Here is a 26,503-nt window from a genome sequence, read left to right as displayed (position 1 = left end):
ATTGTAGCCAATATCACAGACCAAACCATGTCGCTGGAAGGGTCGGCCCGTGAGACCTGCTAATTCATGCAATCTCTAATTCTACATGAAAAAGATACCAGATAGAATTATATTTACTAAGTCAACACAGGTAAAAGTAATTTATTTATTAACATTTACATAATGCCAGCATACTCCACAGCCGTTTACAATTTGGAACAAACACCATAATAAACAAGACTCTGTGTTTAACAAATAGGTAATGATGCTTTGCTTGCAAGCTTCCGATCTGTAGGCGATTGTGATCCGTGATGCTAGCAGGCTGCATTAGATTGGAAATGCTGCAAATGTTTAATTAGCAGACACAAAGCATCTGCACTTTGAACTTGGCGAGGAATACAAAAAATACTGCAAGTAGCTACCAGTCAGGCTGGTTACTCTGCCAGGCAGAAGGATTATACATTGTTTCATTTACCAAGCTATGTAAAAGTTGCCAATTTACAGTCACTACCAAAACAAAGTCTTCATTTCAGAAAACACCGCCAATAAAAAAAAAAGTGACTAATCAGAATTTGAAATGTGTTTATGGAGGGATAATTTTATTTTATTTAAATAATCTTCAATTTTTGAATTCAAACATGGATATGTATAAATAATTACTAATGATGTCGTTCCTGTTTGGCCAAATCGGAACGACAATTTGTGCAGTGTGCGCGACATGCGCGTTCCCGCGGTCACATGCGACGACGTCGGGTCTGGTGTGCTGCACATCAAACCCGACGATATTGCATGCGGCGCCATTCCAGTTAAAAAAGGACAGAATGAGTGATCGTTCCGTCCTTCATTAATCGCTGCAGTATGTACTGGCAATCATTCGATGTCCAGGGTGTGCCTGGACATCGGCAGAATTAGCAGTCGAACAAGTGTGTACACACCTTTAGAACATAATAAAATTACAAATATTAATATTTGACCTACTCACCGACCAAAGAAACCATATTCCATAAGAAAATATATAGAAGTAAAATATAAACCTCCACCTAGAAGGAAAGATTGAGATTTTTAGGAGTATGACGGGAAATGACAATAACATAACCTGAGAAAACGAGAGAATGATCACAGTTACAAAGGTAAGAAGAGTGTTAGAAAAATATTCTATAGCTTAAAAAAAAATAAAAACATTTTCATTAAAATTAGAATGATTAACAAAAACACACTACAAAACGTTACTCAGTGCACGTTAACCTGAAACTGTATGCCATGTCTGATCAAACACTTACAAACTCAAAAGGTGTTTGTTAGGGAGTTACAAATAATGAACTATAAGAGAAAGTATACTACAAGCAAGGCCTTTCCTACAAGCCTAAAGTCTAAGGGCCAGATTCAGCCTCGGACGCTGTGCCCATTCGCAGCTGTCCGATGGGTTCTTTATTGCGCTGAAGCCACAGCGCACCTGTGACTGAATGCGCCGACAGCTCCGGTTATAGTAAATGGGGAACCACAGCTTGATTGACAGGCTGCAGCCTTTTGGGCGCTGCGCCGGGCAAGAGCATGTAAAACGCAGGCATGTGGTCTGCATTTTAGGGGCGTGCTGAAGCCAGCGACATGCGTATTTCGAAGCAGATTCACTGGCCTGGGCAGCTCAGTTATGGTGGGCATTCTGAGCAGCCTATGGGTTGCTCAGACTTCTGATGTTGCCGATAATGATCTGATGCTGCGTCTACGGGCCTAGGCAGCGGATCAGGGAAGCTGGAGGTGGGCATCACATTACACAAGATACCACCTTCAGCGTTACCATAACGTCTCTGCTCCGCTGCGGCCAAAGAAACTGACGCCACTTGCGCTTACCTCTGAATCAGGCCCAAGTGGCTTATGCACTATAAGGAACGAATCGTTGATACACAGCACACCCACTTACATGCTTTCAGAAAACTTTGTTACTAGGCTTGGCTTATCTTGATTCCGCCTTTGCCTGAACCACCTCTGGATCTTCCGTGCATCCCAGTCCAACTGCTTCGATAGTCCCTCCAGGTGTTTCCCATCGGGACACTGGTGAACATAAAATTAACATTAGGATCAGCACTCATCTTACACAGAGGAGCCTGCTAACAGTACTACATGGATAATGTAATAATGATTATTTGATGACTATCTTCCTGTGTGCTTAGAAGTAGCAGCTTGGATATAAATGAACAGTGTCATACATTCGTGCTCTGACACCACAAACTTCCTGCATCTGAGAGTGTAATAGTAACCACACTGTACTATCGTGCTACTGGAAGACCAAGCTCCTTCCACCATCTCGTACACACGGACGGTGATTTTCTGCCCTTGTCAATCATTCCATACATTACATGTTTGTAATACATCTCAGCTCACTGGTCTAAGAGGGGAAGAATTTGGTAGTACACGTGGGTGTTTTACATGCAATCTATAGGGAAAGGAGCAATTCCTCCTCACTGCAGTTCAGAGCAAATGGAAACACTTTAACAAGTCACTGTCTGCCACATGGTCAGAACGCACATCTCCTAGGATAAGAAAAGACAACCCAATACACATCAGGGGCCGCACAGGCAGCTCTCTATCTAACAAAAAGGAATGCACATTACTCTAATAACTTAGAACAATAGTTTATGACAGAAAAAAAAAAAGAAAACCTAACAATATAGAAGCCATTTATAATCAATGTTACAAGTTATCAAATATGTCAAGCTGGGGCTCGCGGTAAATGCTTAAAGGGCCCACTGTCCTAAGATATGTGGTGCTATATTGAACATTTTAATGATCTGACAAGTCCCAGATTGCTCCACCCACTTTTAAACTGGCATGTGTTCTTGGATGGTTGGGAGAAGTTCCTCTTGGGGGCTGTTTTAGTACCATTCTTTATTCATGGCTGTTTTCTTAGGCAAAATTGTGAGTGATCCCACTCCTGAGGCTGAGAAGCAACCCCACACATGAATGGTCTCAAGATGCTTAACTGTTGGCATGACACAGGACGAAGACTTTTGGAGGATGGCCTGGTATCAAGAAGGGCAGCAAAGAAGCCACTTCTCTCCAGGAGAAACATCAGTGACAGACTGATATTCTGCAAAAGGTACAGGGATTGGACTGCTGAGGACTGGGGTAAAGTTATTTTCTCTGATGAATCCCCTTTCAGATTGTTTGGGGCATATGGAAAAACGCTTGTCCGGAGAAGGAAAGGTGAGCGCTACCATCAGTCCTGTGTCATGCCAACAGTAAAGCATCCTGAGACCATTCATGTGTGGAGTTACTTCTCAGCCAAGGGAGTGGGATCACTCACATGTTTGCCTAAAACACAGCCATGAATAAAGAATTGTACCAAAACATCCTCCATGAGCAACTTCTCCCAACCATCCAAGACCAGTTTAGTGATGAGCAATGCCTTTTCCAGCATGATGGAGCACCTTGCCATAAGGAAAAAGTGATAAATAAGTGGCTCGGGAACAAAACATCGAAATTTTGGGTCCGTGGCCAGGAAACTCCCCAGTCCTTAAACCCATTGAGAACTTGTGGTCAATCCTCAAGAGGCGGACAAACAAAAATCCACAAATTCTGACAAACTCCAAGCATTGATTAGGCAAGAATGGGCGGCCATCAGTCAGTATGTGGCCCAGAAGTTGATTGACAGCATGCCAGGGCGAATTGCAGAGTTCTTGAAAAAGAAGGGTCAACACTGCAAATATTGACTCTTTGCATAAACTTAATGTAATTGTCAATAAAACCTTTGACATGCTTGTAATTTTACTTCAGTATACCATAGTAAAAATATCTGACAAAAATGTCTTTGTGAAAACCAATACTTGTGTCATTCTCAAAACTTTTGGCCATGGCTGTAGAATCAATCAGACGCCTCCCTGATGGTATTGCATGATGGAGAAGTACCTGCCTGTAATTTTCAGCATGGAGGTCACCATTAATCCTGACCAAATCCCCAACTCCATTTGCTAAAATGCAGCCCCAAACCTGCAAGGAACCTCCACCATGTTTCACTGTTGTCTGCAGACAATGATTATTGCACCTCTCTCCAGCCCTTCGGCGAACAAACTGCCTTCTGTTACAGCCAAATATTTAAAATGTTGACTCATCAGTCCAGAGCACCTGCAGCCATTTTTCTGCAACCCAGTTCCTATGTTTTCGTGCATAGTTGAGTCGCTTGGCCTTGTTTCCACATCGAATGTATGGCTTTTTGGATGAAATTCTTCCATGAAGACCACTTCTAGCCAGACTTCTCTGAACAGAAGATGGGTGTACTTGGGTCCCACTGCTTTCTGACAGTTCTGAGATGATGGCACTGCTGGACATCTTCCGATTTCGAAGGGAAGTAAGCATGATGTGTCTTTCATCCGATGCACTAAGTTTCCTTGGCCGTCCACTGGGTCTACGGTCCTCAACATTGCCAGTTTCTTTGTACTTCTTCAAAAGAGTTTGAACAGCACATCCCGAAACCCCAGTCTGCTTTGAAATCTTTGCCTGGAAGAGAGCTTTCTGATGTAGTTTAACTACCTTGTGTCTTGTTGCATGTCTTGCCATGGTGTATGACCTGTGACATGAAACGGTCTTCCACAACCTCACTTTTGTAGTTGGCTGTTCCTCACCCAGTTTTAAGCCTCCTACACAGCTGTTTCTATCTCGGTTAATGAGGGTGTTTCAACCGACATATGAAAAAGATTATTATTATCACCTGTTTGGTATGATTGATTAATCATACACCAGACTATAATCCTACAAAATCCCTGACTTTGTGCAAGCGTACCTAGAAGAATTGATGCAGTTTTGAAGGCAAAGGGTGGTCATACCAAATATTGGTTTGATTACTCTTCTGTTCATTCACTTAATTGATGAAGATAAACTATTAACACTTCTAATTTTGAAAGCATTCTTACTTTGCAGCATTTTCTTCACACCTGCCTAAAACTTTGCACAGTAGAGTATGTATGTATGTATGTATGTATGTATGTATGTATGTATGTATGTATGTATGGGGACCTAGGCTGCAATATGATATCACGGGCATCTTTAAACTACAAACCGACATTCATTTTTGTGAATCTAATAAAAAAAACTTCCCAAAGTAGGAACAAGCCCATGGCGAGACCTCCTGTACAGTTCATACATGTCCTTCCATGACACATGTATAGCCTCTGAAGATGTAGCTATCTCTATTACGGATGGTACTGTGTAATCATGTCAGCCAGGAAAAAGAAGACGACATGGCAAATTGTAGAGAAATGATTAATCATGCTTGAAAGAAGATCAAACATATTATCCTATTATACTATTCATTGGATAACAAAAGCTTGAACTTTTGTCTGCTGTATAACAATGAGCACATCTGCTTATCTAGCTTCATACACTAATCTACATTTATTAAGTGCACAGTATGATTTACATACAACGCACATTGAGGAAACAAAGTACAATTATCAACATTCAAGCACAGTAACACGTTTTACATTTAACAAACGAAAAATATACACAACAGGGCTGCGTTGTAAGACCATATACAACTGCTTTCCTTTACCACACTATGGCACACCATTAATGGCATGTTTTGGCAGTATGGTGCTACATAACTTGGAAGGCAAACTTGCCTTCAAAAAACAAAGTATTTATTTAATTCCAAATTGTGTAGCAAATTCCAGCCAAAACATCTCCTCATTTCAGCTATACTAAGTGGAAAAAATAAATGTTGTATTCAGCCTCAGATCTGGCTGAATGTTACAGTATGTCCCCAGTTCTGTAAGACTATTCCTGTGACCGTATAGTCAGGTTTCCACAAGACTGGTTCAGTGTTCTCCCCACGCTTTTTTGGGCGGTCTGCCGGGCAAAGATCCCCTGCCGCCCGTCCACTGTGACGCAGCCAAAAGTCGTGCTATAGTAACGTTTCATAGAGAAACGTCAGCACAGCGTGACTGTCAGCAGCGTCACAATGCCAGGCCTGCCCTGTATAAAAGAAAGGGCGCGGTACCCGGTGGTGAAGAACAGTTGCGGGAGAACGGTGTGGTCCTCCCGAGTCCACTCTCTGCGTTTCAGCAGCCGCTTGTTTGTTGCTGAGGGGCTCTCTCTGTAGCCAGCAAGTGAGGCAGTATATGTGCTGGTAAGTAAGTGGGGACAGTATCTGGGTGCTATTAAAAAAAGAAATGTATCCAAAAAGCAGTTATTGGGCAGCATGTGGGCGCTATTTAAACAATTATTTGGGTCCAAAAAGCAATTGTGCAGTATCTGGGAGCAGTTTAAAAATAATGTGTGTCCAAAAAGCTATTTCTGGGCATTAAATAATTGAATAATAATTATGAATAAATTTAAATCAATATAAGGTCAGTTTTCCAACATTTCATTATTGTGAAGGCCCCCACTGGGGAGAACACGGCTGGTTCCTTTCTTGTAGTGGCTCCTCTCACGAGGCACAGCCACTAACAGTAGTATAGTAAAAATGTCACGTTAGAGTGCAACTTCCCACCCCTTCACGGCCGCTCAGCACCACTTGTCAGTTATCTGGTCACAGTTAGGCCTCAGTGCGACTTACAGTAATCACTGGGGAATTGGTCCAGTCTTTATAATGTGCATCCCTTTTGTGTGTGTGAATATTTTGGATTACATTGGTTGAACTAAAGATGAGCGAGTGGAAGGGTATACAGTTGGGAAGCCGGCGGACGTAATCCTGACAGCCGGCTTCCCGACTGCTTTATCCCGGCGAGGGTTAAGTTTTACCAACGCCGGGAAACCGGCACCCGGCATCCCGATCGAAGTGATGCAGAGTGCGGACAGCCGCATGGGGGGGGGAGGGTTAGGTTTAGAGCTCCTGGGGGGGGGACTTCGGGTTAGGCACCCCCCTGGGAGGTTAGGGTTAGGCTAGGGGAAGGGAGGGTTAGGGTTAGGCACCCCCAGGGGGAGGGGACTTAGGTTTAGGCGGCAGGGAAGGGGGATTAGGGTTAGGCACTGGGAGGACGGTTAGTTTAGTGAATACTTACCTTAGGGACGATCGTGATTTTCACCCATGTTGGGCAGCCGCTGTCGGGATTCCAACCGCCGGTAAATCATACAGATTCCAGTGGAAGGAGGGAAGTGCCCTTTTAGAAGTATGGAAGAGACCTCAGGACGTGGTGCAGAATTCAGGTCTGTGTGTGGAGAGGAAAAGGCTGTGTGACCTCCCACGAGGCACTAATGGCCCCTTTAGAGCATCTATATACTGTAAATCCACCCCACTAAACATCACCAAAGCAGCAGCTGCCATCATTACCCACAGATTCACATGCAGCACCATACAACTAGGAGCCATGCAGCACCATACAACTAGGAGCCATGCAGCACCATACAACTAGGAGCCATGCAGCACCATACAACTAGGAGCCATGCAGCACCATACAACTAGGAGCCATGCAGCACCATACAACTAGGAGCCATGCAGCACCATACAACTAGGAGCCATGCAGCACCATACAACTAGGAGCCTGTGATTCACAACTTTATAGTGTAGGGATAATATTTTCCTGTAACTGGGACAGTAATACCAAGTTACACAAGCAATTCTATTGTACAAAAAGCAATCAGTTCAGGGTAATATATAGTTCCATATATAAACATAGGTATATAGGTTGGGGCATAATGACATATGGCAAACATGTGTTACACACAAAGGTAAGCATAACTAGATTCCCATTAGCAGGTCTGCACAAATGGCTTCACACTTCAGATCCCACGGACATCAAATAATGTATCAATACATACTGCGTTCTTGTGTGACATAGCTGTAGATTACAGATACCACTATTGGAGTGGGAAAACTGCACAAATTACAATATTTACACAAATTAAATCTGACACCTGAACACTACAGCTAATGATTGACAGGAAAATGAAATCGACCCCTCCCCACGTGATATTAAATGTCCAAGGTGCAAAGCATAGTGATAACAATTCTTATGACCTGAAGAGACTGTCCGCTTATCTCTCTGCTCACTGATTTCAGAACCACGGACCAAAGTCTCATCTGCAGAAGCATCGCCTCACCTAATTTCATACCGCTGTATAAGGCGCAATCTGTGTACCTGGAAGCTGGCATGATGATTTCTGTCACACTGCTCATCCTTTACTCTCTATACCAACATGCAATCAGTTCAATGATAATTTGCTGTATTTTGTTACATACAGGTTTATAAAATGGCAGCTGCCTAACAGTTTTGTAAGGGAGATGGTGCATACTGGTACATTTAACTATGTCCTGTATTAATTCTGACCATTAACAAGAAAGGAAGGAAAAATAACATAACAGTCCCAGACATTTCTTGGAAATAAATTGTTAGTGCAATGCTTTATCTCCAGATCTCCATCCTTGTATGACAATGTGTGCTTATTCCTTTGGTGTAGTATAGGGGCAATTAACTCTGCAAGTAAAGACCGGTAAAGGCGTGATGTCTATTTACATAACATTTGAATAAAGCGATTTTGTAGGAAGCATTTTAAGTAGATGAGAAAAACTAACTGTAATTAGTGAAAAAAGGAGGAAACCATTTTCAAACAAATATTAGTGTATCAGTATTAGCTTGCATACACCCTCTTGCAACTTACACTAGATGCACCTGCAATCCCTTATTTGATCAATACATAAATACCCATAATAATAATAATTATTATTATTGAACTTACCTTTGTGATGGACATGAAGACTTTTTCTAGGATGGCGTTGGGTTGTGCTTTGCGTGGGCCATTGCCCTGGAGACCCAGTTGGAGGGCACATGGCTTAGCAATAAACCTGAAAAAGTTTTGAATATATAGTCAGACAGCAACTTTATAGATTCCTATAAAAGCAGGCCCATTACCCATTGATCACTGCCATGAAAAAGGACAATTACAGATTACTAGAAAATAATATTTTTAGATCTATTTACGGGTACTGTTAAGTGCATCAAAGTAAAAATGTTTGTGTCACTTTATTGATTGCTTCTGACCTCGGACCAGCTTCCCTCCTTTCATCGCTGGCAATGAAAACTAAATTACAAGTCTGCTTGATAAAGAAAATATAATATCTGCAACTGGCAGGACAGTAGGCAAAAAATGTGTATCTAGTGCAGGGCTTGACAAATCCTGGGGCCAGGTCGCCATGGCGACCAGATTTTGCTGCCTGGCGACCAGATTTTGCAGGGAGGGTGGAAGCAGACCCTCGTCAGCCTCAGTGCAGATTAGTGTCTGTAGTATTGCAGTGGTCATTTTATGCACAAGAGTACATGTGCTGAGAGTCGCCTGCGGTGACTGCTGTGTCTGTCCTTCCTGGCCTGCACTGGCTTATCCTGTACATCCCACTCTGCACTGACTCCTCCTCTCCGTCCCGGGCCTGCTGTGACTCCTCCTCTCCGTCCCGGACCTGCGATGACTCATCCTCTCCACCCCGGGCCTGCTGTGACTCCTCCTCTCCGTCCCGGACCTGCGATGACTCATCCTCTCCACCCCGGGTCTGCTGTGACTCCTGCGACTCCTGCTGTCTGTCCCATTCTGTGCTTATCCTCTTGTACTTCCCGGATGTCTGCTGTATCCTAACTCCGGCAGCATAGAGCTCTCCAGTCAGAGGGTCTATGTGTGGGCAGGGATTGCGGAGCGGCTTCAGAGGGATAGTGGAGTGACCACGATAGGGGCGGCATGGCTGCGGAGGAGTGGTTTCCCAGTGGGTGCCCCCCTAGTTGTGTGGCCATTGGGGGGGCTAGCTGCTCAGTAATGTGACCACAGGGGGGGGTTGTTTGCCCAGGGGGAAACTGCACAGCAATGTCGTTGCAGAGTGGCGTTTGCCTGGGGGTACCCCCTCAGTAGTGTGGCTGTGGGGGTTGGTTGCCTGGGGGGTAGGTGCTCAGGAACGTGGCCCCGGGGGAGCTGTGCAGAGCAGTGAGGGGGCCTCCATTTTACTATATCCATTAAACTGTGTACATTTTGTGGACTAGTATAGTGTGTATAACAGTTGTATAACACACAGAGCTGTGCTCCTCACTCACTCCTGTGACTTTTTGGGGGGGATGGCGGTCTGGCTCTACACTTTCATCCCGGCTCCTAGATTTTAGAAAAAATTGTCAAGCCCTGATGGTCCAAGTGTGGAGACTCCGGAAATGGGAACAGCTTGAATTTGTCATACTTCGCAGTAGGATGCCCGATGTAACAGACAAAATTTCTTGGTTTCACTTCAGTTACTGGACGGGTAACACCTCTGGAAAAGAGATAAAGGGGGCCTGTGTGCAGCAGCCCCCAACCACCATACCTATGCAGCATACCACCCCCACCTAAACTCTCTCCCGGCAGCTTGGCCATCTTTTGGGCACTGCATTAGGAAAGATGGCGCATACGCAGAAGGGAGCAAATACTCTGGCACAGTACCAGCACCAGCTTTACAGTTACATTGCAGGAAAGATGGCACCACTAAAGGGGCGTGGAGACATCTTGGACACCCTGCACCATTAGAGATATGCCACTTCTACATACTGCAATCCAGACAAGAAATTGAAATATTCTACATTCAGTAACCAATATTTAGAGTTTGAATGTGAGAGTTTCAAGAGCAAACCAAAAAAAAGAAAGGAACAAATTTGCTCCTTGGCACAGCAGGAGGGGGGGGGGGGTCAGGTTTGAAATGGGATGTGGTCAATATCCCGACCGCAGGGATTCTGGCACTCAGGAGAGGTTAGGTTCAGGCACAGGGGTGGGAGGTTTAGGGTTAGGTTAGGGAGAGGTGGAGGGTTAGAATACTGACCAAATAGAGTCAGTATTTTATCACTGTCGGGATCCCGAGCACCGGCATCCCGTACCCATCCCATTTGAAATGTGTTGACAGATTTAGGGCGTTATTCTGAGTCGCACAAAAATGTGGGCCTAGCAGCATCTATCGGCTGTCAGCAACTTATGCAAATGGACTGCAAACTCCTTTCCTTTTTTACATTCATACAGCCGAACGTGCAAGTACTGAGACACCCACTATTAGCGCCCGTGCGCGCTGTAATACTGATTGGTGCGTCCTAAATCACCATCGGTCGCACCATGGAAACTTGCACCAGCCCTACGGCATGTGACCACGGCCTCTTATGTTTGTGCGTTTGGGAATGCAGCCGCTTGCAATGACATGCCCGTGACCCTCCCATAATACGCCCACTGAATGGACCAATTTTGCCTACACTCGTAGCCCCTCCCAGTCACTGCCAGGCAGGCCCATCATTTCTGATACCGTCTGAATCTATCACAACAAGCGCCTTTGTGTGTACACACTGTGTAACGAAAGAGCCGTAGGGGTTTTCAGACATTTTTGTATATGCGCCGTTTCAAATACTCGCTTAACTACATGAACATTAGCATTGCATGTGGCTCTGAATCAGGTCCTTAAAAGGGGTGTGTCCCAGCTGAACTCAGAAGCTGGGTACACTCCATACTACGGTGTGACCCAGTGATGCAGCGACTGATGTAACTATACATTGTGTGCACAGTACACACTGCACGATCCAGCGTATGACTGTGCAAAGTATCGTAACATGCAACAGCACCGCGACATTCTTTGCATCGTCCCACCTGCGGTGCAGGACAGCAGATAGAAAGACGCAATGAACCACGCACACTATACAATGTGTACAATATATTGTTCCGATCCGCATTGGAATTATATCATACGATACATCATATAGTGTGTACCCAGCTTTAGTTGCAGTGTAAAAATAGTTCTGTCCAGTACTGTGGGCTGCATGCAAGTAGTCAGTATAAAAAAATTGTTGTAATGACAGCCCCATGTACTGCAAAATGGTTTGTCCAGGGGCATAGCTTTTCTTACCTGTTTTGCTTTGCTCTGCTCCCAACTCAGCCCATGTGTTATCCAATTACCACTGCTAAAATGTCTGTAATGTGAGGACTAACCAAGTTCAATAGCTTACATTACTCCAAGGCAATGAGCCTGAATTAGTGTCCCACTGGTAAACATTGCCAGCGCACACCAATACTTTCTTAAGCTGGGTACACACTGCACCCAACGACGGTGTGATGCGATTTAACGCTACATTATGCACACTGTGCTATACGGTGTACGGTGGCGCGATGTGTTGTTACATGCTGCATGTAACAGCACCGCGACATTCATTGCATCATGCCATCTGCCGTGGAGAACAGCAGATGGTACGATGTGCTGGACGGCAGATCAGGCATACACTCAATACGAGTGTACAATATATTGTTCCGATCTGTGTTGGAACAATATATCGTGCGATACATCATACAGTATAGTGTGTACACAGCGTAATCCTACATAAGCAGCTTGTCTGAACACAGGGTTTTCCTTTGATAAATTAGTCAGGGAAAAAGCATAAGTCACACCACAATGCTCTTTCCCATAACAGTTTCACGAAAATCCCGGAGATTTATCTTGAGATGTGTTTATAGGGATTCCAAATATCTACATTTCATTTAAAGATGGGGCTTTTTTTTACAATTTATTTAGAGCCAGGGAAAGCTTTTAGGAGCCATCTACTCTCTATATTTTATAATTTATAGACCCAGATTACAATGTATTAGCAGTTGTTATATCCATCACTGCAGAATTCTGTTACCTCATACCAGATACTAAACATGACTACTGAAAGAACCCAGTTACATCACGCGATGAGGGAATCTCATATTACAATGCATCTGCAAACTGTCAGTTCAGAAACCAAACTATAGAGTTTTGGCTCAGTCACTGCATCCGGAGAACTCTCACCATGGGACAAGCGTCTCATGGGAGCGCAACCCTCCCATCTGCAGAACAAGATCCATCTTTAGTATAGGAACTCCAGATGTGACATCTTTAAATTTGAATATGGGTCAGACTCCGTCGCACACAGATATAGAAGTGTCGCATATCAAATTAATCAGTGCAGTCTCATGAAGCAGATTTGTCAAATTGTATTACGACTAATCCACTCAGTTGCGCCAGGTGTCTCGCACCGCATGACCTACGGAGGCTAGGTGTATGAAGACACAGCTGTACCTACGCAGTTCTACCTATACAAATAAAAGATACAAAAGTCCATCTCACTGGTACAAAAGCAGACCACACATTTATAAGTAAGCCTTTGGAATTGTCAATTAGCTGGTAAGGACTATACAGAATAATATATAGCCACATAAAGAAAGGAAAACAGACACCGTTCAGCGGCAGGTGGCAGGAAAAATAGCCCAGGCTGGAGATGAAAGGATAAACGCTTCTTTACAACTCTCCCAAACAGTGAGACGCAGATCAATGCAAGTACTAGAAGCTGCGAGATATTTATATAGAGAGGAAAACAACCTTACACTGTTATAAAAGGACTATAAATCCATTTATCAGAGAACAGGTAGCAGCTTCATTTTATTAATTGCCAACACCTTGAAATTACAGCTTAGAACAAATCTTTAAAGAGAGCCAGTTACACCAGCTATGTGCAGATTAGCAGGACGATACCACACAACACGGTGTCTATGCAACTAATTTTCAAATGACCATAATGTCTATTTTTTGCGTTATAATACAAAAAGTAGCCTAATTAGATAAAGCAAACAACACTCACGTGAGCTCTCGCAGAACACGAATCACGAGACCGCTAATAGAAAGCACCAGGTATTACAACAACCATCTTCTACTGTGAGTAGTCAGGTATCGGTCTTTTACAGGCCTGGCTCACAGTTAAGCTGGCTCTCCTCAAAAGATTTTTATATTGATTTCGGGAAGAAAGAGAAGCCAGCAGTCAACTCCAAGATATAACAAGTATTAATGGAAGCAAGACCAGCACCAGTAGAAGATCTTTGGTGTAGAACACCGGAAGGCTGTCCCTATACCCTAGCTTCATCCTGATTCAACTCCCTCATCCTAGTTTCCATGTGCTGGAAGAAGTACATATTTTAGCACAATGATCTAAAAGAATCTAGAAGGCTTTTGAGGCACGGAAAAGAATTTGGAACCTTACACCAAAGCCTACAAAGAATAAAAGAGGTCTTCTTAAAAAAAAAACACATGTGAATGAATCCTACCCAACTGTCACCTCATTAAATGTAAATAAATTCATAAATACAAAGAATTGGCTTTCTGGAGGAGCTTCTGAGGTGCGTCCTAAAGTAGTGCTTAGCACTGGAGAGGTCACTTTACACAGCTAATCCCGTGAATTCTGGGTAAGAGAATGGGGCTGGTCGCGCAGACAACTGAATGGCTCCCGTCACTTTAGAATCGTTCCCTCTTAGCAATAAAACTGCTCTGGCAATTATGAGTAAAAGAGGATCATCCACATTCAATGTCCACACTAGGAGTACAGCAGCCATGAATAAACAGCCCCATAGGGAAGATCAGGTAAGCCTAGTACATTCATAATCACAGAGGGGGGGGCGGAAATTCATCCCAGCTGACCTACAATAAATATCCAATACCCCTTTCACACCACAAAAATAACCCTGGATATTGCCGGGTTGACCCGGGTCGAGGTGGTGTGAACGCGCTACCAAAAAAATTCCCGAGCAATCGGGCAGGGTTGAAGTGCAGTGTGAACAGGCTCAACCCGGGACTCAGCAAACACCACTGATTTAGCGTTCCCGCTAGGCTGTTTCAGCGGGGTGCCTCGCCCTGCCCTATATCTAAAGGGCAGAAAGCACCCTGCCCTCTGGCGCGGCGGCCCACTCAAACAGACTGCGGGTTCTCTGTCCCCTCCCATGGGTGGGGAAAACGGCAGTGCAGCAGTCACCGCCAGTAAACGGATGCCGGATGCATGCGCCCGGCATCCTGTCACAGTGACCGCAGCGCTTGGGGGCTGCTTGGCTTGTTCGTAAGAGCCGGGCACGCCCAAAAGAGTGACGAAAAGGGGACACGTCATAAAGACGCCCCCTTTTACTTGGACACGCCTCCGGCATGCACAGAAGTGCCCTTTCTCTAGGTCCAGCGCCCGGCACAGCGCCGGACCTAGAGTGGACACTACTGATTGGATATTCCTGGGTCTCACTTGATGGTGTCAGCAGCCAGACACACAGGCAGCACACTGCAGATAACAGCAGAGGCAGCATTCTGGCAGTCTGAAAGGGTTTAATACCAGTACTGTCATTACAGTGATGGCTAATTGGAGTGATGAAGAAGTGAACTGTACACTATGCTGTTAGAAGCTGCATCATGCTCTCACTGGCTGAATCAAATAGCAGTAAAGCACAAACACTCAAACTCAGGGGTACAGAGTGGTAATCCATCAGCCATGATTCCTGCAATGCCAGGAGCAGTCCCCACCCCTCCCTTTTGTGACCTTATCTTTGTGAGCCTGAAAAAGTCAATTTTTAAATGACATCCATAGGGTTTTATAGGGCTGACCCGGGTTCAGTGTGAATGGGGCCAACCAGGGTCGAAGGTGCAGTGTGAAAGGGGTCTGACCCACGTTCAAAATCCTGGGTCAGAGCCGTATTTGCGATGTGAAAGGGGTATTGATGACAAAACCTACATTATCTACATGAACCTTGTTTTCTTTGCCTGCTTCATTGCAAAGGTTGTTTATATTTAAAGCCAACTACAGGATATGGCAAAATCCAGGCAATCCCTATGGCAACCAATGACCATTTTAAAGTGAAGTGGTCAATATGAATAATGTAGGCTTTTAGACATTAAGACGTATTTTTTTTTTTTAATACATTAAGACGTTTTTTTACACAAATGTCTCTTTCACCAGTAATAGGTCGCTCTCCTGCCTTATAACTGGTCAGCGGCATGCAAGACCTAATAATAGATTTTAAAAAGAAAAGAATATGAATTAAAAACTTTCTATGTTTATTGAACACAATCAAGGCGTTTGCTGCTAGCATCTCACATATCTTTTTCCAACAAAAGACTTGTGTCAAATATTTTCTGTTGTACGTTCCAACACATCGCCTTGTGAGGTAGCTTTGCATCTTTTTTTTTACAAAACGGTCTTGCATGACCCGGTCACTCCTTGTCATGTCACAACTTTCCTACAGGATTACGGTCATGTGACACAGAGAGCTTGCAATCTATACCTGAAGCTCAACCATGATGGGGATGGTACCACTACAACTCTCCACAGATGGGACAAGTTTTTTTTTGTTAGAATACAGTGTTTAATATGCGCATACCTTTTTCTTCAAGGTCCATAGGGTCCACAGGATCTACCTTTGGTGCATTGGATCGCATTCAATGCACCAAACAGCAAAGCTTTGGTGCTCCCAGCATGCACTGGTCCTCCTCCCTATATACCCCGCCCCCAGCCAGAGGCATTCAGTTTGTAACTAAGCCTAACGGTAAGAGACGGAAAGTGTAGAATGAAAAAAAATTGCACAAGAAACTCTCAAAATACAAAGAGGGAATCTGTGAAAAAAAAAGCTGAAGAACAGATCCCAACTGTCAGGGTGGGTGCCCTGTGGACCTTGAAGAAAAATAATTATCCAAGGTATGTTATAATAATTCTGTATTTCTTCTTTGGGTTCCATAGGGTCCACAGGATCTACCTTGGGGACGTCCTAAAGCAGTTCCCTTACGGGTGGGGACACTCCTGCGCAGAGAGGAGAATCCACCGCCCAAAGGAAGTATCCTGGGAGGCAAATGTATCAAAAGCATAGAATTTGATAAACGTATTAACGGAAGACCAAGTGGCAGCCTTGCAAAGCTGTTCAGCCGAGGCACCATGTCTTACCGCCCACAATGGTCCAACAGACCGAGTGGAATGTGCTGTAACCTTGTTAGGAACAGGGAGGACCAAACTGTGTATAGACGTGAGAAATAGTCATGCGAAGCCAGCGAGCCAAAGTCTGTTTGTTTGCTGGCCAACCACTTTTGTGAAATCCATACAACACAAAGAGAGAATCTGATTTCCTGATGGAACATGTCCGATCCACATAAATATGAAGTGCTCGAACCACATCCAAGGAAGCTTCATCTTTAGTCAGGTCTGAAGACTTGAAGCCCGGGACTACAATTTCCTCATTTATATGGAAACCACCTTTGGGAGGTAGCCCGCCTTGGAACGGAGGACTGCTCTATTTGGATGAAAGAACAAATATGGAGCATGACATACCAATGCTGCCAAGTCAGAAACTCTGCGAGCTGAAGAGTTGGCTAGAAGAAAAAGTATCTTCGCAATCAGCCATCTCAAGTCCACTTTGGGGGTTCAAAGGGATGCAAATGCAGTGCCCTGAGAAACAAAGACAAATCCCACGTGCCACCGTTGGGAGAAATGGAGGTTGCAGCCACAAAACCCCCTGTAGGAATGTTCTAACATCCGGCAGGGGAGCAATCTTACGCTGGAAGCAAACTGTCCAAGCCGAAACTTGGATGCTCAAGGTAGCCAGGCGAAGACCTAAGTCTAATCCAGCCTAAATAAAATCTAGTATTTTTGATACCCTGAAAACTTTAGGGTCATGTTTCCTGTGGGAACACCAAAGGAAAAATTACTACAAAATTTTTACTAGATGCGAGCAGAAGCAGGCTTCCTTACTCTCAGCATCGTCTAAATCGCAGAAGCAGCGAAGCCCCCCTTTAAGACGGACCACTCAAGAGCCATGTTGTCAAAGCCAGCCGAGGTAAATCCTGGTAAAGACAGGGACCCTGCATTAGCAAATCCTGCCTTAGAGGCAGTGGAAGTGGACTGTCTACAGATAGACGTGTCAGGTCGAAGAACCAATGCCTCCCGGGCCAGGCAGGGGCTATTAGTATCATCCTACCTCCCTCCTGCTTGAACTTTCTGATGACTCTTGAGAGGAGGGAGATTAGAGGAAACCGGTATGGCAACCTGAAGTTCCATCTCACCGCCAGAGTGTTCACAAAGGTGGCTGAGGGGTCCCTTGTTCTGGACCCGTATCTGGGGACCTTGTGGTTGTGACATGATGCCATGAGATCTACGTCCGGTAACCCTCACCTGTCCACCAGGAGTTGAAACACCTCCGGATGAAGAGCCCATTCTCCGGCATGTATGTCCTGGCGACTTAGGATGTCCGCCTCCCAGTTGAGAACACTTGGGATAAATATTGCCGAGATTGCTGGAAGATGGCCCTCTGCCCACAGCAGAATCTTTGCCACTTCCCTCATGGCTGACGTACTTCGTGTGCCTCCTTGAGGATATATGTAGGCCACTGCTGTCGCATTGTCAGACTGAACCTGGACAGGCTTGCCCTGAAGAAGGTCCTGCGCCAGACTGAGTGCTTTGTGCACTGCTCAAAGCTCCAATATATTTATTGGTAGAGGACTTTCCTGGTCCGACCACCTTTCTTGAAAGGTGTGATGACCCTTCACTGATCCCCATCCTCACAGACTTGCTTTCGTGGTGAGGAGAACCCATTCCGGGATCCATAACGGATGACCCTTGTCCAACTGAGTAGTCTCCAGCCACCAAGCAAGGGAGAGCTTAACCTCGGGTGAGATGCGAATCATCTGATACTTTATCCGATAATACTGACCATCCCACTGGGCTAGGATCCACAGCTTTAGAGACCTGGAGTGGAACTGGGCATAAGCCACCATGTCAAATGTGGCTACCATGGAGCCCAGTATCTGCATAGCCAAGTGAACTGACACTGTTTGCTTGCAAAGTAGATTGTGCACACAAAACTGTAGTACTATAATCTTGTCCTCTGGAAGAAGAATCCTGCAGCGCCCCCAAGTGCACCATCTGCTGAGTTGGAGAAAGAAAATACTTTTTCCAATTGATCACCCAGCCGTGCTCCTGTAGGCAGACAATGGTCATCCGTAGGAGGACATTGTAACATCTCCTGACATTGTGCCAATATCAGGAGGTCGTCTAGATAAGGCAGTATCCTGACTCCTTGTTTTCTGAGACAAGCAGTCATGACTACCATTATCTTGGTAAATACCCGAGGGGCTGTGGCCAAACCGAAGGGTAGAGTCTGGAATTGATAATGTTGCTGATCCACGGCTAATCTGAGAAAGGCCTTGTGGGATCTTGCAATCGGGATATGCAGATATGCATCTTGTATGTCCAGTGAGACCATGAAGTCTCCAGGCTCCATCGCCAGCATAATTGACCGTAGAGTTTCCATACGGACTTTGGGCACATGGATGAATCTGTTGAGAGACTTCAGATGCAGGATAGGGAAGTGGGATCCATTGGGTTTTTGAATCAAAAATAAATTTGAGAAATAACCCCTTTCCTGTTAAGTCACAGAAACGGGGACTATAACTCCTAAATTCAGGAGTGCCCCAATAGACTCTCAGTAGGCTGAAGCTCTGACCGGGTCTGCAGGAAGATTTGTAGCAAAAAAGGGGATGCCTTAGGAATGTAATGGCATAACCCTGAGAGACCAGCTCTCGCACCCAGGTATCTGTAGTTGTCTGCTGCCAGGCCTGGGAGAACTGTAAAAAAGTCGGCCTCCAACCCTGACATCCTCCAGGGGAAGGCCCGTCCCATCAGACAGTAGGCTTACCATCTGGCTTGGCAGCCTAGCGTTTAGTAGACCAAGGTTTCTTGGGCTGCGGTTTCTTGTGGGACTGACTGTCTGGCCGAGGGCTGTTTCTTTGTCCTACCTTGTAGACAAAAGGACCGAGATAATGACCGCCTCCTAGAGGTAGACGTAGATGGCAATTCAGCAGACTTCGGCGTTGCCGAAGAAGTCATTATGTCATCCAATCCTGGGCCCAAACAGTACCTTCCCTGCAAAAGGCAAAGACTCCAGAGCCTTTTTAGACCCTGCGTCCACCTTCCAGATCAGGGTTCTTCGGGCTGCAATCGAGTTAGCTGAGACCCTAGAAGCCAGGATGCCTGCGTGAAAACATTGATTTCAAGTGATTATCCAGTTTTCTATCCGTAACCTCTTATAAAGAGGATGCTGCAGGAATGGGCAACGTAGCGCTCCTGATTAATCTTGTCACATGAGCATCTATTGTTGGGGGAATTTCCCAATTATTACACACTCCTGGTGCAAATGGGTACAGAGCGGTTATATTCCTTGTGGCATGAAAATGCTTACTAGGAGTATCCCATGCTTCAGACATGAGACTCAACAGCTGCCCAAACTGAGGGAAATAATCCTTAATCACCGTCTGACGCCTAAAGATTGACTCCTTAGATACCAACGACACCTCCTCTTCCTCCATACCGAGGACAGACCTGACCGCTCTTAATAGAGGGAACATCTACGAGGGATTGCTTGTCCTCTTTCACTGAGATAGACCCAGAACTCTGAGTATCAGAGTCTGATGAGGAGGTTGAGTCAGACTCATGAGGCAACACATGACGAGAACCTCTGTTATGCCCCTGCTGTTTTTACTACCACCGGTCTTCCACCTGCGGAGAGGCTGAAGATGGCAGTATACTCTGACTAGAGTGAGCAGGCAATGACCCCAACATGGATATATGGGGGCGCATACACATAGGATGATGCACATGCTGTGCGTACTCCATAGCATGAAGCCCTACAGCAGCCGGAGCCCGCACCTCCGTGGCCTTGCCTATTAAATAGGACAAAACCTCAGGCGTAGTGGCCATCCACGATGACTCTGGTGCAGGTGTACCAGATATATTAGAAAGCTGTTTGCAACAGTTATTACACAATCTAAACTGGTTAACATCCTAGTCCAGATAAGCCTGCCCAACAGGACTTACAGGAAATAAGCACTGGAGGGCTCCAATCCTCACCTTTACCTTCAGACATAATGTATAAATGGTACAAGGTATATAATATAAATGCAATGTGACTTTGTATCAATGAGACACGCCACACACCTTCAGAGGATGAGGAGAAACACAGAAATAGTTGTACCTGCCAGTTTTGAAAAAATAGGCAGTGTACACACAGCAGCTAGCATACAGTCATATACAATGCATAAATACGTAGATCTGCTACAGCAATATTGACTCTGGATTAACTGACCAACCCCGAAGGGGTAATGGTAGGACATAGAGTGCGCTATATGCCAAACCCAAGGGAGAGGTATATAGAGAGACAGACCAAACATCTGAGACCAACCGCTTCAGTGCACGGCCAACGCTAAACTGCGCGCATCTCACAAACTAGGTGGTCAATTATAGCAAGCCAGACGCGGGAATCTGTAACCTGAAGTTTGCTTCTGGGGGGGGGGGAAGGAGCGGATGGGGGAGCGCCTATCTCCCCTAGGCTGCGAATTTGATGGCCGGGTACGCTGACCTCACGACAGTAAGACATTGACTAGTGCGCCTTACCACCCATCCCCGGCAACAGACAATATGGCCCGGCCACCTTAGTGAGGACACATTACACGAGGCCTTCACCTGCAGCCACCTCCGATGCGTCTCAACACCGGAGGCGGGGGACTGCTTCACGCACGATTCCTCGAGAGGAGTCGCTTACCTGCCATCTCCGTGACCCGACCGCAGTCCCGGGCCTCAGCGGAAGCCGCTAGCTAAGTCACGTTGAGGCCTGCCGAGAACCTCAGGGCGTATAGTGTGCTGGCGTTTCGGCGTCGGTAGAAGGAGTAGTGGTGCAAGCGTCTTTCACGGCACCTGGTACCGCTAAACTCTGACGTTCGAAAAAAAACATAAAAGAAAACAGCCTAGAACTGCCTAGCAGTCCAGCTGTTATAACAGGTGCGTCTTGCCGCGCACCACACAAAAAAACTGAATGCCTGTGGCTGAGGGCGGAGTATATTGGGAGGAGGACCAGTGCATGCTGGGAGCTCCAAAGCTTTGCTGTTTGGTGCATTTGATGCGATCCAACTACATACCCCAAGGTAGATCCTGTGGACCCTATGGAACCCGAAGAAGAAAAATGTACTTTCATTTCATCTGTCTATAGAACATTCTCCCATTAGGCTTCTTAATCATCCAGGATATATTTACCCAAACTGAGACTGTACACACCTGTTTTATTTTGGGTTCTTCCTCAGTATCATATAAAGCATATTAAATCTTATTCAGTGTTTTCCTTACAGTTGGCAAAAAACACTGACAATAGAAGAGTGGCAGAAGACCCTTAGTTATTACCCCGACACCACTGGCTATTGTAGGCCTTTGTTGGATGACCACTATTAGGAAACTTAAAAAGTACTGAATAATCGATGCAAGAACAAATATAGAACAACCTGTCCATGGATGGAGTCTTGAGCAATGGTTTCATCACCATTTCCAGGTTTATGAGCTTTGACAAGTTGTTACAACAATTTCATTACTGACTCCAAACTTTTAATATGCAACAAAACATGCGTAACACACAGATTTGAGAAAGAAGTGAATACACCTTGAAATAGGTTGATTTGCACTGACAGACAAATAAATGAAAATTGTTGAGATTTTCAGTAGACACCGTCACTGAAGGACTGAGCAGTTATCTCCTAACATGGGTTGAGGTTTTAGCATAGGCTGTATAAAGGGAGAGCTGACATCAGGTATAGGTATTGTTCTCTCCCAGCACTATCAATGTCCCCATTGCACTCGCATTCATGGTTGTTGTCAATGATCCTTCGGTCTGCCCCTCCCAGGGCACTGGGTCATTGAGTGAGACGGTTTTCTTGTCACTCAGTTATATTTCTTTTTTTTAATTATTATTTTCACTGTTTAGTTTCTCTTTTATGCGGTTCTTTTTATACATTGTATAATGAAGTCGTTGCTTTTGCAATGCATCTGTTTCTCTGTAAGGCGCAAAGTACACGTTAATAAAGGCTAATCATAATAGGACCCCCTCAGCTAACAAATGGAGATGGTAGGAAAGTTTATAACTAAAGCCACTCTCTAGCATTACAACTAAAAGATACTGATCTCTGAAGACTCTGCTCTTCAGGGGGCAGATATTATGAGCCTGATTCAGAGGTAAATGCTATTGCAGCTGCGACTGGGCCTTTATGCTAATGCTGACGCTAATGGGATTCGTACAGAGTCGCCCACCAGCTGCAGCGTTGATCCATCGCTCTGCGTATATAGATGCATCATAGAACATTGCACCAGCCCTATGGAGGGGCAGAATGTCCCGTCAGAATCAGTGCAACTGCGACAAAAGACACACCCTCGTCTGGCTAGCCACCCCGCTGTTAAGTCCCAGACACGCCCACTGAAATTGTCTCCTATGTTTCAATTTATTCTGCAGTTCCCAGCAGTAACCATTGGGACGCAATTGCATTGTGGCATCGACACTGTGCGCACACTCTGACTCGGGCCCTATATAAATCAATACTATAGAATTGCAGATTAACTTTAAAAAAAAAAAATGCAAATATGAAAATAGAAAAAGAACTTCACATGCAGAGTTACTCGTCCCTTAGTGGAGGACATACAGTGAATGTAAATATCTCTCATCATCAGGTATATTGTGGAAGGATTAGAACAGTTATTCTCACTAGACTAAAAGTTTTCACTACACACTCTTCTGAACATAGGGAGACCCTAAATAGGCTTCTGTCATTTACATTAAGGTTTTCTTAGTGAAAAAAGATACAGCACTCAATAGTCAGCCCCAGAGCCTAATGTTTGAGAGAACAGGAACAACGTTCATAGTCATTTTTGATACAGTCATGGTTCATGGAACCGACACATTTTACTCCAGATAATCCAACATTATACACTACACAAAGATCACCCATGTTGAATTTAAGCATAAAATTATTTGTATGCATTGTAAATCGTTCTGTAAGGGAGGAATACATTGTACTCATGCATGGTAACCATGTAAGAGTTTGTACCAAAGTACACACATTGTCTGGATTTAAGAGAAGCCAGAGTCCAATTGGCACAACTTAAACTACTGTCTGCAGCCAGGAGTTATCAGTGTCGCTGTTCATGTGAGAGGCTGTAGGTGTAAGAAGAGGCTAGAGATTTCCAGCAGGGTCAGGATGCATTATGCTTAGCAGGGATTTGGTTACAATCCCTCGTTTTATATCTCACTGTAACTAATCCATGAGCACTAAAGATAATGACACCAAGAGCTGAGTAATCAAGGCAAGTACATGTAGCAATGATCACGTATACCACAAATATACAAAATGTAGATTTTTCAAGGGATCATAAGGAATATAGAAGAACATTGGCATTCTGCTAAAAAAAAAAAAAAAATTAAGTGGGGGGGGTCAATTCAATTAAAACACCGACAACTCATCTCGCACTCCTCTCAGCCCATTCTCAGTCCGGATTGGCTCAATTTTGCCTGCAGCTCAATGGGGCTGCGAGCACTTTTGAGCGAGTTCGGGTTGCCGCAATGACTCGCACCTGTGAGTACATCTCGGCAAATTGGATTATTATCCCTAAGCATGGTCTGTGACTACCCAGATCATTATGGTTTTCTTTCTAACCAGCCAAATAGTTGGATGGTTGAACAGAATCTTTGTATGGTCAGCTTAACTATTTGAGCAACTTTCACTTTATACACATGGAAAGTGGTTGTTGTAAGCACGCTCAACAGAACAGTCGAGGCTGGAATTTTGTAGCCAAGACTATTATTCTATCTATCAAACTGCTGAGGCACTGATTATGGTCATGGGTCACTGACAGATAGGCTTAAGGCCACAATACATCTACAATGGATTGGGGTTCTGGCAACGACAGGGTCGGGGGAATCGAGAATATTCCACATGTTGAAAATACTCGATTCCCCGACCCGAAAATGGTTGGAATCGGCAAATCGTTTATTTTTAATATTGAGAATATCCCAATTCCCTGACATATCACCAATCATCGATGGCCACTGATCGGAACGGAGAATCAGGGAAATGCTTCTCAGATTCATGGGCCCATTAGTCTTAGTCCATAAAATCACTGCCAGCACCGAGTGCAGGCAAAGGGATTACTCAATGGAAGGTATGCTTACTGGGCAGATGTTCATTCAAACAAAATCACTGCAATGAACAAACTGTGCACAATGCATTAGCTGCACATGGCACATGACATGGATCACCCATGAGTGACTGGTCTCTAAACCATTACATCCTCCTTTCAACCTGATTTCTTCTTATATATACACACCCAAATATTAATTTTAGCAATACTTTATTCCTCACCTAACCCTCAATCCGTCCAGGGGGCCCCTAACACTTGCCGGGATTAGACAGTCGGGATTACATCCGTTGACTTCCCGACTGCTTCCCCCAGTGATTGCACCGCATGCTGTGTGCAGGTACATAATACATATAGATAAGTCCTCATTCACCTAGTCTTTTTACACCATATGGAGCAAGATGCTTGGACGACTTAGATGCTCCGATAAGGGTAGCAATTCCAATACCTTCATAGTTTTCCTAGCATCGCAGCTGGATACATATTCACTCAGAGTGTATTTAGGATTAGTATTTTTGTCGCAAAGGAATTTGTACAAAGTCACAAATCAAGCACAACAATAGATGGTGCAAGTTTTCTGCCTTTTTACCAGTTGCACACAGAAGCTACATGAAATGCCAGCATCAGTATGCACCAGGGTACCCGTGCATTGTACTGTTGCATTAGTGATGTGAATATTATGTAAATAAAAAAAAGGCTCTGACCGGATGCTTAGTGCGGCTAAGTCGCAAAATCTGTACCGCCACGTTTACGTCTGAATTTCTAGAACACCTAAATCTCTTTCCTTTTCAAACAGTGCCACTAGAAAGTGATGAATAATAAACTGAATAAAGACAAAATTAAAACATAAGCCACTATTTGGAACACTATGGCCAGTGTGATGATCAACTTTGTGGGGGCAATGCATTATTCTTGCCATACAATGGAGGACATGAATGGGCATGGTGACTCTGTACTGTGCCACTTTGAATTGCACTGGGCACTATAACCCTGGCAGGAGCTGGGGACCTATAGCCTATAGTGACCGGTATCTCTCTGGACCGAGGGTCCCTCTGGAACTCACCTCTCGAACAGCAACCGAAGAGCGAAGATGCCAAGTGCCGTAGGGAAGGCGTAGAGGATGTGCCCAGCCCGCGGGTACTGATCCCCGATCTCCGCATCGGCCAGGTCCGCCCAGGTGACGTTCTGTGGCAGCCAGAAGCGCTCGTTCCAGAACCAGGCCGAGAGGGCAGACATCTTCCAGCCGCCACCGGGACGCTCGGGATGACGGTCCCCCGCCGCCGTACACACTGACACGGGAACTGGCCGGGCAGGACTCGCAGCGCTGCTCGTGTGTGACCCCGCCTCCGGGAGAAGACCGCACCCGGAATATCTTCACCGTCCCACCGCCATCTTGCTCCACCCTGTAGCGGCAGCAACCATGTTGCTATACCCGGCTCGTAGGACGAGCCATGTTACTACACCCAAACTGATGCCATTCACGTCGTGTCCTGTGACTATAATAAGCCGAGTGGAGGCGACACTAAAATCTGCGGGACAGGAACAGAGCTGGAGCAGCGCCTGTTTGTCACAGCGCCATGTGCTGGTGACTCGGGTAAGTAGGCCTCCAGGAGAGGACTGGGAGCTGGCAGTGGCTTTTGCAGGGAAGAAGATGGGGAGGGGGTTCGCCTGGGGGATTGTGGCAAAGGGTATGCCTTTTTTCCTGCCAATACCAAGGGGTAAAGTGACCTCCCCTGCCACCAGAGCCTTACCTGTCATACTTGGGTATACTCCAGAGTTTTTACTATAAATATTATAAGAAAAATGTAAAG

The 26,503-nt window shown here is 45.1% G+C and overlaps 1 protein-coding gene across 1 annotated transcript in view; it reads right to left on the bottom strand.

The window, feature by feature from the left end:
- The window catches only part of CERS5 (ceramide synthase 5), a 62,423-nt gene extending 36,189 nt beyond the window's left edge, over positions 1-26,234 (bottom strand). Inside the window, exons 1-4 of the mRNA XM_088469129.1 lie at positions 25,756-26,234; positions 8,647-8,752; positions 1,898-2,028; positions 962-1,019 (exon numbers count right to left, since the gene is read on the bottom strand). Of these exons, the coding sequence (XP_088325255.1) occupies positions 962-1,019; positions 1,898-2,028; positions 8,647-8,752; positions 25,756-25,928 (468 nt within the window). The 5' untranslated portion in view covers positions 25,929-26,234. The remainder of the gene's footprint in view (positions 1-961; positions 1,020-1,897; positions 2,029-8,646; positions 8,753-25,755) is intronic.
- Positions 26,235-26,503: the final 269 nt, after the last annotated feature.

Source organism: Taudactylus pleione, unplaced genomic scaffold, assembly GCF_031769625.1.
Source record: "Taudactylus pleione unplaced genomic scaffold, aTauple2 ptg000089l, whole genome shotgun sequence".
NCBI lineage: Eukaryota > Metazoa > Chordata > Amphibia > Anura > Myobatrachidae > Taudactylus > Taudactylus pleione.
Note: the sequence above shows the minus strand (reverse complement) of the source record. Positions and strands in the feature narration are given on the sequence as shown.